The 19,311-nt window shown below is 37.6% G+C and overlaps 1 protein-coding gene across 1 annotated transcript in view; it reads left to right on the plus strand.

Annotated features, from left to right (window-relative positions):
- The first annotated feature begins 2,523 nt into the window (after nucleotides 1–2,523).
- Nucleotides 2,524–19,311, plus strand: part of MALRD1 (MAM and LDL receptor class A domain containing 1) — a 268,564-nt gene continuing 251,776 nt past the window's right edge. The window contains exons 1-5 of the mRNA XM_009887147.1: nucleotides 2,524–2,683; nucleotides 6,838–6,978; nucleotides 12,001–12,095; nucleotides 12,175–12,336; nucleotides 16,505–16,598. Coding sequence (XP_009885449.1) covers nucleotides 2,524–2,683; nucleotides 6,838–6,978; nucleotides 12,001–12,095; nucleotides 12,175–12,336; nucleotides 16,505–16,598 — 652 coding nt within the window. The remainder of the gene's footprint in view (nucleotides 2,684–6,837; nucleotides 6,979–12,000; nucleotides 12,096–12,174; nucleotides 12,337–16,504; nucleotides 16,599–19,311) is intronic.

Genomic DNA, 19,311 nt, shown 5'->3' on the forward strand with positions numbered 1-19,311 from the left:
CCTCCCCTCCCCTCCCCTCCCCTCTCCTGGAATGTGGTATGGTCTGTCACTGCAAAGACAGAAATCACGCTACCAAAAATTTTCCTGAAGTGTGTTATCTTATTTCAATCTCTAATGACCTAGGATTTTGATTGACTTGATTTTATCTGGTTCACCGCACCATGCATTAATATTATGGGATTTTCCTTCACTAGTTTTAACTGCAGTGTTCATGCTGTACACTTATCAATATAATAAGTTTGATTTTACCCTCTCAATTGACTCTACTAATTTCTTTTAGTAAATGGAGGTGGGTGGTAAGAAAACTTATCCAGAATCCTTTTTAATCAAATGTATTAATATCTTAGTCCTCTTTCAAATTAGCTATTGAATTAGTGCCACTTAACTGAAAGTAGATGGTATATGATTATTGCCTTTCACTTCAAAGCAAAAAATTCTGTCAATTCTTGTTAAAAACTGGTCAATTTGGGGTTACTGCTATTGCTTGACTTTCTTTTACTTTGCAGAAGTAATTCAGTTCCAATTTGACAATTAAAGACTAGAGCAGTCATATAATAACTTGATATTTTTGGGAGGGAGTTCTCAAAAGGAAGTCTTGGCCAAGTAGCTGTGAATTATTCCCAAAAAACAATTTTGGTGTTTTTCCTAGTGGTCAGATAAATTTGGTTTTGTATAAACAAATTTGGAGGACTTTTTTATTAAAAGTAATGATTTTTACTACAGCTGCAGTTTAGGAGAAAATTAAATATATGTTGAAGTTATGTTTACTGCTGCTGTAATGCTCTCTATTCTGATCACATATAAAAAAGTCATAATCTTGCCATTAAAAGGTTATATTAAATTTAATAAAAAATTGATTTCTCTGAAGGTATGATTGTTTTCTATTCTGTAAGACTTTTCCCTTAAAGAAAGTTAGTAGTGGCAGTGAAATTTGAACACTGTATTCAGATGGTGAAACTAATACCCTGTTTTTTGAGTTCTTTCCTCTATTTCATGTGTTGGTGATAGGTTCTACAAAAACCTAATGGAGAATTACTAACTGCAATCCATTTTCTGCTTAAGCAGATAACTTTCTGTTGACATGAAAAATATTCTTAAAAATGCAAAACTCTTCTGGCCGTGTTTCAGAGCCTGTTTGGACTTCTTTAAGTCTTACCTTTAAAAAAATCTCAGGTTAAATATCTACAACTTTTTCCACAGATTTCCTTCAACAAGTGGAAAGGCTGAGAGGGCAATATTTTTTTCACTTAGAGCAAAGGTATTTTCTCTTAGCTTAAATGAAATGAATTAGGTTAAAATTGGATAAATCCAATTTTGATATCAGTTCAAGCAGTATTTTATAATTTTTTCCCCCTTTTTGAGAACCGCTCCTTTACTAAATTAACTTTGAAAATAGACATAATGCCTGTCTCTGCTTGTTCTCCTTTTAGCTTCTTCGCAAAATTTCTCAACTGCCTTCAAAAATCCCCTTTGATTTTTGCCCATCCTTCTGCTTTTCTGACATCCTGCATATTTTTACTGGTTTATACATCTTCATTCTCTCTCTGCTCTTCCTTTTTCTAGATCTTGATTCTTCTTTCTACTTGCAGGGTGCTTTCAGTTCATTACTTCAAGTGTTTGTCCTTTGGATTTTCCCTGCAAGACTCTTGCTTCCAAGCTGTCTCTTTGTCCCTTTTTGTACGTTTCTTGGGGCTATGAAATACTGTGGTGTTCTTGCTGTTAATTGACAAGACGGCTGACTTGTTGTACTTGTCAAGAAACTCTCTCTCTGTATGTGTGTACATAGTCACACACACACAAAAGACATCTTTTCTTTGGTTTTGCACTTTTTGTTAGATCTTTGCTGAGATACTTTTTTTTTTCTTCTTCACTAAAATGCTTGGATAACACCCTAAACGCTTTCTGAGTATTGAATACAATTTTCTTCTATCTCTACTTGCAACAGATCTTACAGTGATTCTGACTTGTTTGGGTTATGCAATTTTTCTTCTTACTAATGGAAATGGATACTATTTTCTGCTAAAAATGGAGCTCTTGCAGAGCTTGGATATAGATTTTATGCTACAGACAGAGCAGGAGAGCCAACACAAACTCTTCGTAAGTTTTGTAAGTGTTAGCCAGCTCTCACTGAGGACAAAATAAGAGATCTTTATGTTTGTCACTTAGTAATTCTGCTCTGTTGTCCTGTTATTTTCTTATCTAATATATTTGCAAACTATTGGACAATAAATCCAATCAGTGAGTTAATGATATACACTTGGCTTGGATAGCATGCACCAAAATTTTTTAGTCATAAAACAATGTTATAATTCAGTTAAATATTATCCAAAGACACACTGGGTTGAAAGTCACTGCTGCGCAGAAGCCATATTTCCCTTAAGCTGCAGATGCAGAAAGTGAGATTCTAAAAACGTCTTTGAAAGAGATGTGTGTAAACACAGCTTCTTTAATGACGTTTCGTGACCAATATTAGACAGTTAAAGTGATCCTTTTCCAATGAAAGCTTGGTTAGTAGAGTAGCCCATGAACAAATTCATTTTCTGTGCATTATATTGCTTTGCTCTGGTAGATACTCGGTCATCTACAGGAAGTGAATGCCAACGTGGTGATGGCTCCTCTGCTTCACCTGGGGAACTGTGCCTTTTCGCCAGCCAGTGTGGAGGCAGCAGTGATGAGGAACAAGGTAAGTCTCAGTGGGCTTCATAATAAGTGTGACAGAGTTTGATATCTGAACATGGCAGCAGAGAGAACTGGAGGGGGTGTGTGTTAACATTACAAAAATAATTGGGATTTTTTTTTTCCACACTCCCCTTTGTCTGATTTTCTAAAGCAGTTTCTTCCTGTTTCAATTTGGTTTTCCTGCTTAATTTTCAACCTCTATAGAGTGCACCTCTTTCATAAATCTTCATACAGTTATTATGCAGGAAAGCAGGTGTTTCCTCATCCATTTAAAATTTAATGGCAATTTAACAAGTATAGCTTTTATTTCCCTTAATTCATGCTAAAAGTTTTTGCTGAAAGTCAAGTTTCGTCTAAAATACCTAGATCAAGGTATAAGCAATAACAGCTTTTTTTTTTCCTTTTTTTTTTTTTTTCCCCCCAGTCTAGGCAAGGGGGGGAAAATGTTCTTGAATTCATGAACTGATCTTTGTCAGATTCAGAGGCTTTGAATATGGTTGCTGCAGTTTTCCTTAAAGGAAAGATCTAAGCAGTGAGAGTGAATTTTAACTGCTACAGTCCCAGTAAATTTGCATCAGAAAACTACTATTCCTAGAATACTGTAATACAAAATCATACTGCAAATGATTTCATACAATACATAAGACAGTCCTGCTCTTTGAGCATCTTTGGTTCTGGAGAACAAAGAGCTTCGATTTATCAAAAATTCTGATTTTAACTAAAAGCTTATCGAAGTTCTTCCAGTCACTGTGTGGCATGGGAAGCTACTACACTTGTTATGTTTTGGGGGTTTAACCTTACATTCAAAGTAGATGGTCTTTAGGTGATCGTGTGTGTTGCCATGTGCACTGAAAAATGTTAATTAAACACTTAGTTAGATAATGTCCAGATGAAATCTGGGAGAAAGAACAATAACTTAAACCCAGATTCCTCAAATTAGAACTGTGTGCCCAGATAAATGTTTTTTTCGTCTTCCAGTATGACTCCATGTTTCATCTGAATACGGTGCAGATATGTGGCTGGAACAGGAGTCTAGAAACACCTCTAGGATACCTGATTTTTGTTCGTCTGAAAATAAGAAAATTGCTAAGACTGTATTGGATACCAGTACAGTTTGTAACTTTTTTTGTGCTGTACTAAAATCTATTAAATGCCAGTGCCTGGAAATTATGCCTGGTGAATCCCCTGATGTGTGACTAACACATCTCAGGTTAGCATATTTTTTTTATCACTTGCACAAGAGATGGTTATGCTACGTTTCACTGCATAGCCTTGAAATCCTCATTGTGCTTGGTCTTGATTTCCCTAGAAAAGAGCATTTCCTCCAGGCAGCACTTTCTATTATGATTGCAGAATGTGCAGCAAGAGATGCATTCTTCCATTAATTTTTATGAAGGCTTTTTACACTTGTTTGTTGAGTGAATACCGCTGCAGACAAATACTTATATGAAAGTAGAGAAACTGAAGTTGTTCCAAAGACTAGTTTAGAAAAATGAGCCTACAGGGTCTGTGAAAGACCTAAATACCAGATAACATTGTATTTAAAGTATGGATGAGCAAGGGGTGTGGAACTAGGCTCTGAGTGACAGGCTGTAGATGCTGGGGCTGTTTGGATAATGTTCTGATCACTCCAGAGAGAAGTTAGCTGTCAGATATAAAGATACAGATCAAAGTGTTAAATGAAGATTCATCCTGCTGCCATCCACTCTTCTGATTTGCGATTATTGCAAAATTATTTTTCTACTTAGGTTTCCACTCTCCAGCCTTGTGTTCGTGACAGGTCCCTGCTGTCTTCTCTGGGCTCTACTCAGGTTTAAGGATGTTTCTGCACTGAAAATATATCAGAGTTGTAATTTCAGATGATGCTTTTTTATTGTCATTTTGGACTTCATATGTGGTTGATTTGTACTTTGCCACACAATTGGAAAAGAAGCTGAATAAACCCTACAGTCACTTTTTACCTCTGAACTACTATTGCAAACTATTCACTATGGAATGAATGATAAATAACTACTCTTAAAAACATTTTGCTCCCAGAACATACCAAACTGAGATTTTATACACACACAGACTTGAAATAGAAATTTAAACTGTAGTCTGTTTCTGTGAGACTTGGAATTTGTCCTTAGAGGTTATTTTAAATATTTGTTTTGTTCACAGGAAATTCTGCAAAAAATATCTAGAACATCCCACGCATTTCTTCCTTCTGGCCTTTTCTTCTCTAAGCAGTGACTTTATCTTTGTAAATCTATCTTCCAGCAAATTTACATTGGTTTGCTTTCAAATTATATTTTCTGTGAAAATTAATATTGCCTTGGAAAATAATAATGAATGATCAAGGATATTTTTGGTTTATTTAAAAAGGCACTGTCCTTGTTATTTTGTACATATTGATTTTAATTTTTTTTTTAACTATAAGAAAATTACTGAGGAAATATTGAACGTGATTTGGTGTATTTTGTGTAATGTGAAGCAGATATATCTCGGCAGGGTTTGTGACTTTGATGAACCACTGACATGCTTTTCAGCCACTTAAAAAGCTAAGGAATAAAAGCAGCAATAAAAAGTTGGTTGATGAATCAGCCAATCTGCACATTAACTTGAGTCTAGAATGCTTATATGAATTATATCTTTTTTTCCCCCTCTCTCACCTTGTAATTAAGTGTTGCAGTAAGTTGATATGAATATGAAAGCCATGAAATTGGATATCATAGTGTGACTATAAATGCTGCAGTTGCAACTTTATTCAAAATGATTAGTGAATTGTGATAATATAGAATAGACCGAAATCATTAGCAGAGGCCTGGAGTAAGCACCAATTTGAGAGGGAGTGTGAAGGCATTGTAGCTCTCATGTCTAACCAGAACCCTGATTAGAAGGCAGTCTTAACCTATCCTCCTCTGCTGTGTAAGAGAAAATGGGATTGAGCTGAAAGTTTCCACACAGCACATGAGATCTGCAGAGTTCCACATATCTGCCCTTCTGCTTGGGGTGAAGTTGCAATAAACTTGCTCTTTAGAGATGCAGATGATTAGACATATTTTTGTTGTGTTTTGGTGGTTTTTTTTTGGTTTTTTGTTTGCTTGTTTTTAAATCCTTCCACCACTACAATAAGTGTTTCAAGGAATGAGGCTGTCCAGTGTGTCAGGTACATGCAAGCTCTTTCATTCAGCTGTGATGCCATGGAAAAAGAGCTGTCTGACACCAGAGAAGAAACAAACATCTGTCCTGTCCTCTCAGTAAGCAATTGTTTATCGAGTCGCATACCCACCTCAAATTCTCTGAATGAACCAGTACGCCAAACTGAGTCCTGTGCCAGAAAGACTCCCTCTTCTAACCTGTGCTGCCCTATAGGGGGATGTGGAAAGGGGAGAAGCAGTCCTTCCCCACCACGATGCTGTGGGCACTGGAAGAAATAAGCTCAGAGGAAAGGCAACCGGGGAGACTGTCATTCTGAGGACTTGTTTCATCTCTTCTCTAAACTCTGTGGTTTCTGCTTTAATGCAGCAGCTTAGTAAAGACAATGAGCACTGGTAAACTTTGGAGTACGTCAGACAATGAGAGCCTCACCTTCCTGTTATTAGACCTTGGAGGGTTTCTGGGAATGGGCTTAAACTCCAAATTCCCCAAAAATGCAGATTGCAAAATGGTGAAATAAATAGTAGAGGAATAAAAAGATATTTTTGCTATCTGGTTATTTCCTGGTGTTAAGTCTATGCAAGAGCCCTGGATAAAGAGAGGATACACTGAAATTCTTCAGCTGATAGCTGCAGTATATTTTAAAAACAGCTTTTGCATATAAACTGTGTTAGCTTGGACAGTTTGCTACAAGTAGATAACTACAGTCATGTTTGTGAAGAACAAAGGATATGTTATAGTAATATACTATAAATGGACTGGTTTGGGTTTGGTTTGGTGGGGGTGTGTGTGCTTGGTGGTTTGGTTTGTTTTTTTACCAGTGTTCATTCTCTCTTGTCTCTCTTCCGCTGTCCTGTTTCTCTTTGTTCATGATTTAAAAATTCTGGTGTTTCTTACTCTTTCTTAGGAGGCCATTTAGAGTATTTCTGTGTGCTAATTAAATAGCAAGTGATGGTGAGAACGTGTCCCTTTACTTCTGTTTTTGAGGTTTTGATTTTTTGTTTGTTTGCTTCAATTCAGGTTCCTCCTGTGAAAAGTGCGACTTTGAAACAGATCTATGCAAAGCTCTTCATGACCTGAATTTACAGCCTGGATGGATAAGAAGAAATGGTCTATCTGGCACACGACCACCATATTCTGACCACAGTGGGAATGACAGTGGTAAGAATCCTCATGTTCTTTGAAGGAACTGTGGGATCTTACAAATGATGTAGTTCTCTACTTTATTTGCTTAATTTTACAAATTTCTTGAGAGTTCAATTGGATTCTGCCATGTGTTTTCTGAGCACTCGCATCCAGTTTTTTAGGTGATTGTAATTACAATAACCCAGAATTCTAGAAAACAAAGACAATATTCCAGAAAGCAATTCTTGTTATCATGGAGGAGCCAGTAATCAGTTATCAAGAGTCATGTTTATCTACCTGAGTGACCTTTACCTGTTTTGGAGATATCAGGTGATAATATCAGTTTTGATGGTTGCAAGGTTTAGAAATGAGTATCAGTTCCCCCATTTTGAGACACATTTTCATTTCTTCTTGGATTGATGAATGCCCAAAGTGTGTGTTATCTATTATCTCTGGGTAATATTACTGTTCCAAATACTTTGAGAGAAGGTGACTTTGGATCTGGGGACAGGAAGAGCTTTGATAGTCTGAGCCAGGTCCTCTCTAAATCTTACTAAAATTCCACTTTGCATCAAAGACTATCCCTCAACTAAGTTATTCATTGTCCCTGTCCTTAGATAAAATATGTTCCTTATGCTTGTCCAATCACCAAGTTAACTCTGCCTTTCAAATCCTGGCTTCTTCCTTCTGTAATATGTGATTTACTTTATACCTTTTTTAGCTAATTGGAGCCAACTTCTTTAGCTGCAGTAAGCTGCCTTCTGCTTTCCAAAACTGTTAGAAAGCTTGTATGTAAGAAAGCAAGGAAGTGGGGAACGAATTTGATGGGGACGTCTAATCTCACAATAAAGATATAAGCTGGATGAAGTAATCACCCCAGACCATTTAATTACCCTCTCCATATTTTCTGTTACTCTCTTTCCTTTTCTCCACCCTCCTCCTCTCACTTCTTCTCTGCACAAGCAGTGGTACAGCATCCCTCAGAGCAAGCACCCGAAGGCAGGCATGCAGCATCAGAGAGTGTACAAGAATATAACCCCTGTTATATTGTGTCCCCTCCCAACTTTTTGTGCACCCCCAACCTCTTCATTGGTGGGGTGGGGTGAGAAGCAGAAAAGACCTTGTGCCTGTGTAAGCACCACTCAACAGTAACTAAGAAACCATCAGTGTGTTATTGACACTATTTTCAGCACAAATCCAAAACATAGCCAAGATACTACATAGAAATGTATACATACAAGATACTACAAAGAAATGTAACGCTATCAGAGCCAAAACCAGTACAGTGTACTAAGCTTCTGAAAATAAGGCTCTCTTTAAATGAATGTTGATTTAAACTAACATTAGTGCAAAAATTTGAGTAACTACCAAATATTTTTCATAAACATGTTTTATTTCAAGTATATAAGTTGTGAAACACTTTAAATAATAACAGCTTTTCTCTTCAAGAAGCAGATAAAAGACAAATACTATGGAATAAAAATGTAGCAAACGCTTGGCTAGAATCATAATTAATTAACCGGGCAACAGAGTCTTGCTCTAGTTGAAGTTTCTAGGGTTTTTGCTTGGTTGGTTTTATACACTGCATCAGGATGTAGCAAAGACCTGAAAGACATTCTTGCTGATGTCCAATAAAAAAATGTTACCTTTATATTGTGAAGAACTGGGGAAATCTTAACTTCTGTAGACACCCAAACCCAGCAAAAGATTGAGAACCATCAATTTCAAGCATTTGCTGCCGAGGAAGCAAACTGTTCAGTTGCCTGTATGTTCCCATTGACTTGTTTTGGGGGCTCAGTCACCATTGTATCTGCCAGGTCTGAATTGTGCAGTAGCTGTATGTTGCAGATGGAAATACTTGACGCAATCATGTTTTAGCAGCAGTTCAAAATTTATTAATGATTTGAGGTAGATCAAGAGGTTGAATTTTAGCAGCACTTAATCGTGAACCAATTTAAGGATCTGCAAGATGATTTAACAAAATAATTGAACAATGACTTAATTACAGACTTGAAAACGACAAGATTCACACTAACTTACTGTAATGTAGCCCAAACCAATGCTTATGATCACAAACATACAAACACACACCACTGGAAGGGTAGTGCCACACACACCCCTGAGTCTTTAGCTGCTGAGACCAAAGGTCTCTTCACAGTGGGTGACTCCAGCGAGCCAACGTGTGCCCCTTTTGATTCCTGATGTGCACAGACAAATGGACAGAAAGTATTTGAATCGAGAAAAGTATAAGAGTTAATGTGTATGTTAGAGACACATGGACAGAGAGGTGGATGAAAGACAGGTTAGCCTATAGTTAAAATTTCCCTCTCTTTTAGTTCGGAGTAAATACAAAGCATTGGCATTCCTTGGCTGGTGATAACTGAGACTTGAGAGGGTGGACCTGCACCGGCCTTTCAACCCTTGAGGTGTCCGCTTGAGCAGCATCCCAACTTAGGGGAGTGCTGTTCACAGCCTGCTGCAATCCAGGAGAGCTCAAAGGGTCTTGCTAGAATCGCTCCTTACAGGGTCTGAAATAAGTGAATTTTGTCTGGTACTTTTCCGCTCTGGCCCAACTTGGACAATGGAATATTCGGTACTTTCCACCAGTTATGCGAGCCCAGAACTTATTAGATCTTGAAGTTCTGGTATCACCCCCCTCTTTGGGCCACAATCCATATATTTTCAGGATTGATCATTATTGTTGTTCCCAAATGACAGGAGTCGGGTACACTGAGGGGTTGCCATAGCATTCTGGTCTCTTGCCCTTTACCTTCTTTCTTTCTTTTATGTTGGACTGTTGTGTGTCTCAGGTAATGTTCTGGTCCATTGTATTGTTACTTGGCCCAGGTGGGGGTGGAAATTGCGCTGAAGACTGAGTGGCCTAAAGAGAGGGCGGAGGTTGCACCATCACACCATATTAATCTACGTTATTTTGATCAGATGACAGAAAGCTTGAATACTTCTACTTATTCAGCTTGCTAAGAGGCTGTGTACTTATATCTATGAACTGAAGGGCTAAGGACAGTCAAGTATATCTGGTTATTTCGGTTTTCTACCTGCAGAACAGCTAAACTTTACTTTCATTTTCTGAATGCTGGTTCTAATAGCCTAGGAAATATTTATCTCCTTATGGCAACTATTCAAGTTTTCCCACTGCTGGTGACTCAACAGATTGTGTAATCAGTTTTATGTTGGCTCCTGCTTAAAGACCAGAAATTATATTGTGTGGTGACAATTGAGCAGAGTCTGGTCTGTGGCAGAGTATGAAAGGGAAGAGTTCCTGCCATCAGGATAAGTAATTGCACACACATTAGCAGAAGAGCAAAGATCACTTGGTAGATGTAACTCCTTTGAAGATTTATGTAATCATTTACCAGAACGTAACAGGTTTTGTTTAGCTCTGTCTCTCCTTATGGCTCTTATTTTCACTGAAAATATAGTTGAACAGACGAGCGACAGCCACTAAAAAAAAAGCCCCAAACAAACCTGGTTTTACTAATTGAAACCTATGCAGAGATTTAATGTAAAATAGCCATTCAAAGAATTTCTTCAAATTACCACTGCTGCCCCATCTCTGTAAGACTTAAAATTCCTGTGGCAAGTGAAATCTGACCTTGTTCATGATCCTTAGATACATTTATCTTTTGAGAACTAAAAGAAAAACATTCAAAATTTTACGGAAGTTAAAAACCTGTGGAGTCAGGGATAGGGCTCTGCTGAGGCACCAAGCCATCTGTTGTGGGTAGGAAGAATATCCTTGCAGCTGGCAGGCTCTGAAAGTGCTGCCTGAGCAATCGTGAAAGGCTTAAAACCTGGGGGGAGTGTGGCCACTGCCCTGGTAACAGGCTGCAAAACGCTTCTCTGTGGGGGATTCCTTCACTGGCTCCAGCACTGAGCTAGTCTTGTGGTCCTTTGTCTGTAACTTTCCAGTTGTATGCAAAGATCAGAGGTCAGAGTGGGTAGTTCTGTAAATGGAGTATTTAGACGTTTCTACACATCCTCTGTTATTTGGTTTCTGTAGTGACCTGTATTTTAAGGACTACTTTTTTTTTTTTTCCTTTCAGCCCCACTTACCTTTTTTTCTCCTTTCTTCCTCTTCCTCTCTTCATTTACATGTTAATGTCAGAAAGCAATGTTTTACCCAACGTTTCTCTGAGTTTGGGAAGGAGGAGAGAAGGGAAAGGGGGGGGGGAAGGTTAATTTCCATTGCATCCTTTAACATCTAACATCTCTGAAATCTTTGTGTTCAGAAAGAGCCAAATTTTGATTAGCAGTATTTGATACCATAAAGTAGGGAGGTAACCTTCCATCTTTTAGAAGATCTGAAACAATATTGTCAGGGAGGGACACAATCAGTCAACAGGCATAGCAACAACCATGTTTCACTGACTTCTATTGAGCTGTCACACTTTCAAGTAAAGCAAAACTTTAATTTGGACCTGTTTTGTAAATGGAGGGGTAATGGTATCTTTAATGGCAGGGTGAAGATTCTGAGGACAGTGCTTCATATTGGGAGTCTATACAGGGGTACCACAACCTCCTCTCTGCAGTAAGGCAATTTTCTGAGCAACTAAAAAACAGACTAATGTTTTGTGGAATGGATGAACACCACAGCCTCCTCTCCCATCTTCCATCAGCTCCTTAAAAACTTGAACTGTTGTAATAAATCTGTACTGTTGCTCACAGTAGTTTTAGGCATGAAATATGCAATTTATTCAATAATTGGGATTTAAGCTCTTTGATAAGCTTGCTGAGCTAGTCTTAGCTTTGTCCCCCGATTTGTACTTATGCAGTATTCAAGTCATCAGCTCGTGAATTGTTTAGGACCCCTACTTGAAATTTCAACAGGAACGTGTAGCAATACTATGCAGTATTTAATAGGAACAAAAGCTTGGCACACAACGGCTGCAGGTGTGATATGAACCTTTTCTGGGGAAAGACTACTTGTTTTTTTAGTTATTAATTCATACCTTTATATGTGCTGATTCTTGTTTTACTGTTACAAGCTTGGAGAAAAGTTATTTAAATATAAGATTTCTTTTTTATTCCTTTTAATAGCTTATTTCCTCTCATTGTCTTCTGAAATGCGATCCTCTTCTGCAACTTTAAGGACCAATGTTTTCCTTCCAACTGACAAAGAACACATTTGCCAGGTATTTTGATCCATAGTCCTTGTATTTCATTGTTTGATACAGTATTTCCCCGGAGTAATCAGATCTTTTTTTGCCCTAGATTACATTTCATTATTGGATCAGTCAAACGGGTGGAACATTGATGGTGGGGCTTCAAAAGCACTCTGAAGATACTATTACATACATCTGGCAAGATTTAGGAGAACTGCAAAATCAGTGGAAAGCAAATACCATCACAATCAATAGCACGGAAAAGTACGAGGTTGGTAAATAGAGGTGATGGTAAATTGCACTTGTTAAATGGTTTATAAATTGTGTGGCTTTTAATAAGTCAAACCTAAATATTTTGTAAATGAAAAGCATTATCATGAGGTAACCATGAGATAAAAGAGAGAAAAGCCATTTGGAAAGTTCACGGTTGGCATTAACAAATAGTACTTGTTCATATCTCTTGGTGGTGTCAAAATTAATCATAGAATGGTTTAGGTTGGAAGAGACCTTCAAGTTCATCAAGTTTCAACCCCCTTCCATAGGCAGGGACACCTCCCACTAGACCAGGTTGCTCAAAGCCCCATCCAGCCTTGCCTTGAACACCTCCAGGGATGGAGCTTCCACAACTTGTCTGGGCAAAACCTTACTTAAACTGTGCACGTGTCTTAATTTATGATGTAATTGTTTTGTTTATCTACCTGGCTATAGAGGTCATACGTTCAGGTTCTTAACTTTCAATACAGTATTCCCTTAGCCTCAATCTAACCATATTGAAAAACTCGAGGTTTAATTCATGTAGGAAATACCGTTCTATGCTATGAGATACTGTTCTATAGGGTTACTTCAGGCAACAAACACTGTACTTAACTATTCATTGTAGATTTGAGCCTTTGTCACAGAACACATGCATGTGGTTTTATTTTGCTCAAAGCTGTTGAAAACAAATGTAAGTTTCATAAGTTGTTTAAATGTTTTTACATGTACATTTACACAAAGCATTAGCACAGTAAATGTAACTTAGGGCTACAACATCGTGGATGATGTATGCTCACTATTATGCATTATTGGGGGGAAAGTGGGGAGCAGAGAAGAAAATCAGAGGCATTTCCTCCTACAGTAGTTACTGTGAAGAGTTGGTTAGTGTACAAACCTGAAGGCATGAGAGCGCAGCCTCATTTCAGTAAACCATAGGAGTAACATAATTACTTGACTTGCAGAGGTAACATTGTGCTAAAGCACCCAGCAACATCTGGATTTTTGAGGTAATATTTGCCTGCTCAGCCCTGAGTGAGAATGTATGTTATGAAATACCTGCACCCAACTCAGCACAAGTACTGATGTTGTTACTTATCAGTAACATACCTCACCCTGAGGAGTGTGTGTATAGCAATGTGAGATTGTACTGGAAGGGTTCACTTCTAGATTTACTTTGTCATCCTTCATATTGTTTGGCAAATTGACTGAGTCTGGGACTGGTTAACAGAATATGACATCATCTTCCTCTAAATTGCTAGATCAAATCCTAATTAGATTATTGCTTTCAAAGCTTGTTATCCTTTATCCTCTATAAAGTGAACTGATGGGCACAGTCCAGCTTTAAACGGGCATGTGTCAAACTTACTGCAGTAATCACTACAATTAGCTAAAGAAATGTAGCTGGGCACCTCACCTAACCTGGAGACTGAAGCTGAGAAGACTTTCTTTGGTGTTACATTTTTCCTCCAGTGACAACTTGCAAGATGCTGGCCATACAAGTAAATGCAATTCACTTGCCCTTTTGCAATTGTTCTTTTGATATGACAAATCTTTAGCCTACAGGGCTACCTGTGGCATTTTTCAAGATAAAATTTAAAGTCGTGCACAAATAAACTAGAAAAGAGTTGCAGTTAAATAATTAGTAATCATACCGGTTTACTGGAGGTGCATGGAAAGTTCCCATTGCAATAGAATTATTAAAAATATATTTATCCCTGTTCCAAACTTGCAAAATAATAAAAAATTTCTAACCTTATCATGAACTGATATCCCATTTCTTTTCCTCAAGAAATTGTCATTTTCATTGAATACTTTAATCGTATATTCAGATTTCTTAGTGGTAAGATTTTCTGCCGATGATGAAAGTTTCTATGGAAAAAAAAAATGGATAGGAAAAAAATTTTTTTTTTTTGGGTGTAGAAATCTCTTTGAAGTAGGGTGCTTGTATATTTTTGTTGATTTTGCAAGCACACTTGAAGTGAATTTTAGTTAAAATCAACCTCCACTGCTTATTTTCTTTGATTTTTGGTATTGACTATTTAATACCTTTGTCTCTTTCTACTGAAAAAATAGTCTTTATTATCTTTACAGGATAGGGAATTTTTTTTTTTGGCTTTCAAATATCTCCACCTGTAGATTAATCTGAAATACAAATACTACTACTGCTTTAATTACTCAACAAACAACAAGCTCAGTATGTTTTGACCGGGTTTTGGAGAACTGTGTCATGGTTTGCTCTCCTAAACTACTTTCTGCCTCTTCTATTGAGAACAAATTTTTGTCTCCCAGACTTCATTAAGGGAAGTTGTTCTGGGATTGGGGTTAACTTTTGTATACGTGCTTGATTCCTATGTTTTAACTTGGGCTTTGCCACTGCTCTAAGAATCTGTCCCTGTGGCTGCTCTTCTGGAAGAAAAACTGTGTTATACCCCCACCTACATTCCCACTACAGCTTTCCTTGCCACTAATGGAGCTGCAACGTTAATTTGGTCTGACTGCCATAGGTATTGCATATTTAGGCAGCACTTGTTAATTACTGTTATGAGCAAGTAGTGTCATTAAGTAGACATTTTCATTACAGATTTTTGGACTGAAGAGCTCTTGACTTTGTGTGAGAGGGAAAACTGACCAATCTCTTGCTCAAATAAATGTGGATGGGAATCAGTTTGATTATTACTGGACTGACCTCCTCAGGGGAGGACAGAGGGGTGTCTGTGCCAGATAAAGTCTGTCTAATTCTGTTTAGAATCAACAGCCGCTGGAGGCATCTAGCATGATTTTCTTTCATTGTGGAAGTGAGGAAGTTAAGACATGATGAAGAAAAAAATGGAACTGACAATTTTCTAGAGAGATGGGTGCAGAGTTGCAGCACCGACCCATCTCCTAGTTTAGTCAGTAGTAAACCTTTCCTAGACTTCAGGGCATCTGGGTCCCCTCCTGCTGCCAAAACTTTAAATAGAAATAGCTATTTTCTTTTATCATTGGAGAAACTTCCCTGAGTGTTCAGAATACCAGGATGTGTTGAATGTCTACAAGATCAGCCAACAGCGATCTCTTTGTAGAGACCTTCACAGCATATACATTTAAAGGCTGCTACATTTCTTGTGCAGGTCAACTACAGCTTAAGAAAAACAAATAAACAAACAACCCCCCCAAAAGACCCCAACTGATAACATAATGGCCACACCCTTGGCTGAGTTGTGTCATGTACAGTGGAATAATATACTCCTGATGAGAACTCTAGAGGATGAATGCAGGTTTTCTGCTACCGTCTCTTAAACTATGCACAAAATTTTCCCTCAACTCTAAAGCTAGTATTTGAAAACTTATTATCTAGCTGACATTGTACATTCACTATTAAAAACCAGGGCGTACTTCTAGGTAGATTGTACTTCTAGGACTCTGGAAAAGCCTGAAGCTGTAACATCCTAAGGTATGGCTAGGGAATAATATAAGGAATGTTATTCATATGATTGATTGGGTCATTTTTATTGGTGTGGGTTTTGTTGGGTTTTCCCAAGGACTGTGGTTGACCAGCCTCCTTCTACATCGCTGCACAAAAACCATGGTAGTCTATACGCTTACAAATGTAGATTGAAATCTGCTCTTAAGATGGAAATGTAAAATTTGCAACTTCTTGTGTATAGAAGACTTAGGGGAAAAAAAAAAAGAATCGTTGTAACGTTAGAGCAGAATAATAGCTGAACAAGGACTGCTCAAGGTTTGTTTTGGCTAAAAACTTGACAAAAAAGCTTCTGACTAATGGTGTTTGTTGCTCTTACTTTGCTCCAGGTCTCTCATAAATTCTGAAAACAACCAGAAAAATTTCACTTTTCCAGTCTCTGGTGGAATTGGCTTGATAAAACACAAAATACTTTGCATTTCTTAACTGTTGTGATCCTTGCTTAGATTTTGATGTATTTATTGAGGTTTTCAGATCCTTTCTGTAAAATATTACTGCACTCTTAAGTTAGAAGATTAGACTACATATCTGTATTGACAAGCTACAGATATGTGAAAAAGCCAGGACGTTGATCCTCCAAAACTGTTAAGTGGATGATTTGAGTATTCATACTTCTAATAGAAACTCCATGGACTAGACTGGTATATCTTGGAAGGTTTTTTCTTTTGTCTGTGACACTGGTCAATGCCATTTCTTGTTGATTTGCTGTTAATCTCTGCAGGTTATATTTTGGGGGATGGTGGAGACCCAGAGACAAGACGAAACTGTTGCCATTGATGATATTACTTTCAGTGAAGGATGTTCTCTGGCATGTGGTAAGAACAACTGTTTTTCAGGGGACAGATCACTTTACTTTGTGTTTCCCTTGGATTAGAAGAGAAAATACAAAGGAAAGCCTTTTGGTATTCAAAGGCTTTCTTAACTCTGTAAGTGTTTTCATGTGGCTTATTTGCTTTCCTTTAAACCGTCATCTGTCATATGGTGTCTAAACACAGTTACAAAGAATGACAATAAATACCTTAAAAAATCTGGTACAGTACAAATGTAGCTTCCTGCAGCCAGGAGAGCACTAAGGCCTCAGTGGGCAGAAAAAATCCACTGGTTTTGGCCAAAGAATTGATGTGTCCAGCCAGCTCAGGAAAAGCTTTGGAGCCAACTTTAGGGAGATTCCCAAGGCACTTGTGCACATTTTTAAATGCCTGAAGGTCCTGATCCTCAGCTGTATAGTGGGGCTAATTTTTTCAGCTCTGCTACATCCAAGAGCTGTAATGCCAGGCTGCTCAGCTCTGCAGCCAGACCATCCGCGCATGTTGGGATTCTTTAGCAAAACATTTCCTATTTTGCTCTTCAACCCAACTTATTTTCATGGGAAAGGAATACTACCCATCCTAGCACAAAGAAGATTGCTTGTTGCTCTGTATCACAGAAGGAGATTGCGCTGTGGCACCTATGTCACATCCTCAGATGAGCGCACTCCTGATTCAAAGCACCCTGTTTGTTTTCTGCCTCTGAGTCGTAGCACAGGCACTGAGGGTTCGGTCTTTAAATTTAGCTTGAGGTATGGAATGCAGTGTTTGACACAAACCAAGCTAGTTCACATGATTTGTCTACTGTGGTCTAAAATACAGCTCTCTAGATTTCCCAGTAGAAAAACTCTTGAAAATAGATGCACATGGTTATTAAAATATTAAAGTGTTGAGCAATTGTAGGCAGATCACAGTGAGAGCAAGACACCAACCCTAGTGTAACGATTCAGGCAGGCGTAGGTATTTATTTCAAAGGGGATCTATATTGGGGAAATGAAGTTTCAGGTAACCAAGCTTCATGCAGTCTCTTTATGTTTCAAATTTCTTACAAAGCAGAACTATAGAAGCAAAAGCTGTATAAATATTTTCATGTCATGGCCCATCTTACTTTTCTGGATTGTAGAGCTTTTCTATCTGTACTACTCCCAATGAGCATGGATGTTAATTTATAGCTTTGGGTATACTTGTCTATGAACTCAGGTAAGTTTACAGCGTGCTTTCTTTGAAAAAATGAATTTGAAACTGACAATGAAGAGAGAGCAGATGTGTGATTCTCCCAACTTCTCTCTGTTCCTTGGAGGATTTCTGCAGATTAAAAGGCAGGTTTAAAATGGGAAAAAATACATTGCTAGATTCTAGCAACCTATACAGTTGCTTAACTGGCTCCCACAGGAGGATATAAATCTCTCTGTACAAATATATTGGCTTTTTTTCATAAACAAAGTGCTTCTAAAGCAAACAAAACTGAAAAAAAGATCAGCTATAGAGATGAAATACTGTTTCAGAGAGAGGAAAAAATTTAAAAAAATGAAACAGAAACAGGGTATACTCAGCAGAACTTATAAATCTAGATGTTAAACTTTCCTTACACAGCAGCTGTTGAAGTATATAGTTTGGCATACAGATTGAGCTGCCATACTGTTAATATACCTCAGGTACATTCTAATAAGAACCAGTTCTTATCCTGTGCTTCCCCATTAGGAAAAGTGAACTTCATTGGGTGACATCTAAATTGTTCACAGCAGCCAAAAACAGGGTGAAAGGACCTTAATTTTCTCCCTGAAAGAGGAATTTTACTACTGAACATTTTCCAATAATTAAAACAAAAGGTCAGATTAATGGTTGCTTGAATTTGAAATAATTTTTTCTCTAGTCCTTATGGAAAGTCTGGATAAGAATACTTTAAATGAAGACTGCTTTAATTGCATGAAATTTGTAGTTAAAACTTGCTTTTTTTTTTTTTTTTTTTTTTGTACCCTTCATGATTTTCAATTCCAGTGTAAACGCACGTAAGAAATGACCTGTGCATTTGTATTTGTTAGTATGACTGTGGTTTTCGGGTCATGAGTGAAATAGCTTAAGTATTTGTGCTTTCAGGAGTTTCTTGATACAAACTGTTGGCTAAATAGAAATATAATTTCATTAAGTTTTAAGGCTTTTTTTTATTATTATTCCGGTCTTCCAAACTGCCCCCTTCAGCCTCTTGTCCAGTTCTGCTAGACAGTAAACTTCACCCATTTGAAAAAACCAACCAAACCCGTCTTCAGTATAGCAGCTTAAGATACACTACAGTTTGAAGATTTCCTAGAAGCTGCCTAATTGTTTCAGTTATCACTTAAAAACACCACAGCTTTTTATTATACAATTGCATACGTACTGTAGGAAAAATACTTTAGCTGTCAAATAAAAAATATTAAATTTATTCTGTAAAACATATATAACACAATCTCCTTTAATTATACCTTTAGTAGACCTTCTATTCAAAGGCATCATATTCTTATCAAAGTGTCTAATTGCCCTGCAGAAGTCTCTTTTGGCACCTGACAAACTATATATGTGAAGAACTCCTTTATTAAGGTTGTCATTCTGATCTTGCCATAGAGATGAAAGCAAGTAGCCCCAAGGCCTAAAAGTGGAATGCTGTAAGGGAGGGCGAGGGTTTTGTCCTCCTTAATTCACTTGTAATGCAAAAGCAATATACCTGCTCGGCAAAGCTAGGTTT

Source organism: Charadrius vociferus, unplaced genomic scaffold, assembly GCF_000708025.1.
Source record: "Charadrius vociferus isolate BGI_N301 unplaced genomic scaffold, ASM70802v2 scaffold126, whole genome shotgun sequence".
In the NCBI taxonomy this organism is placed as follows: Eukaryota; Metazoa; Chordata; class Aves; order Charadriiformes; family Charadriidae; genus Charadrius; species Charadrius vociferus.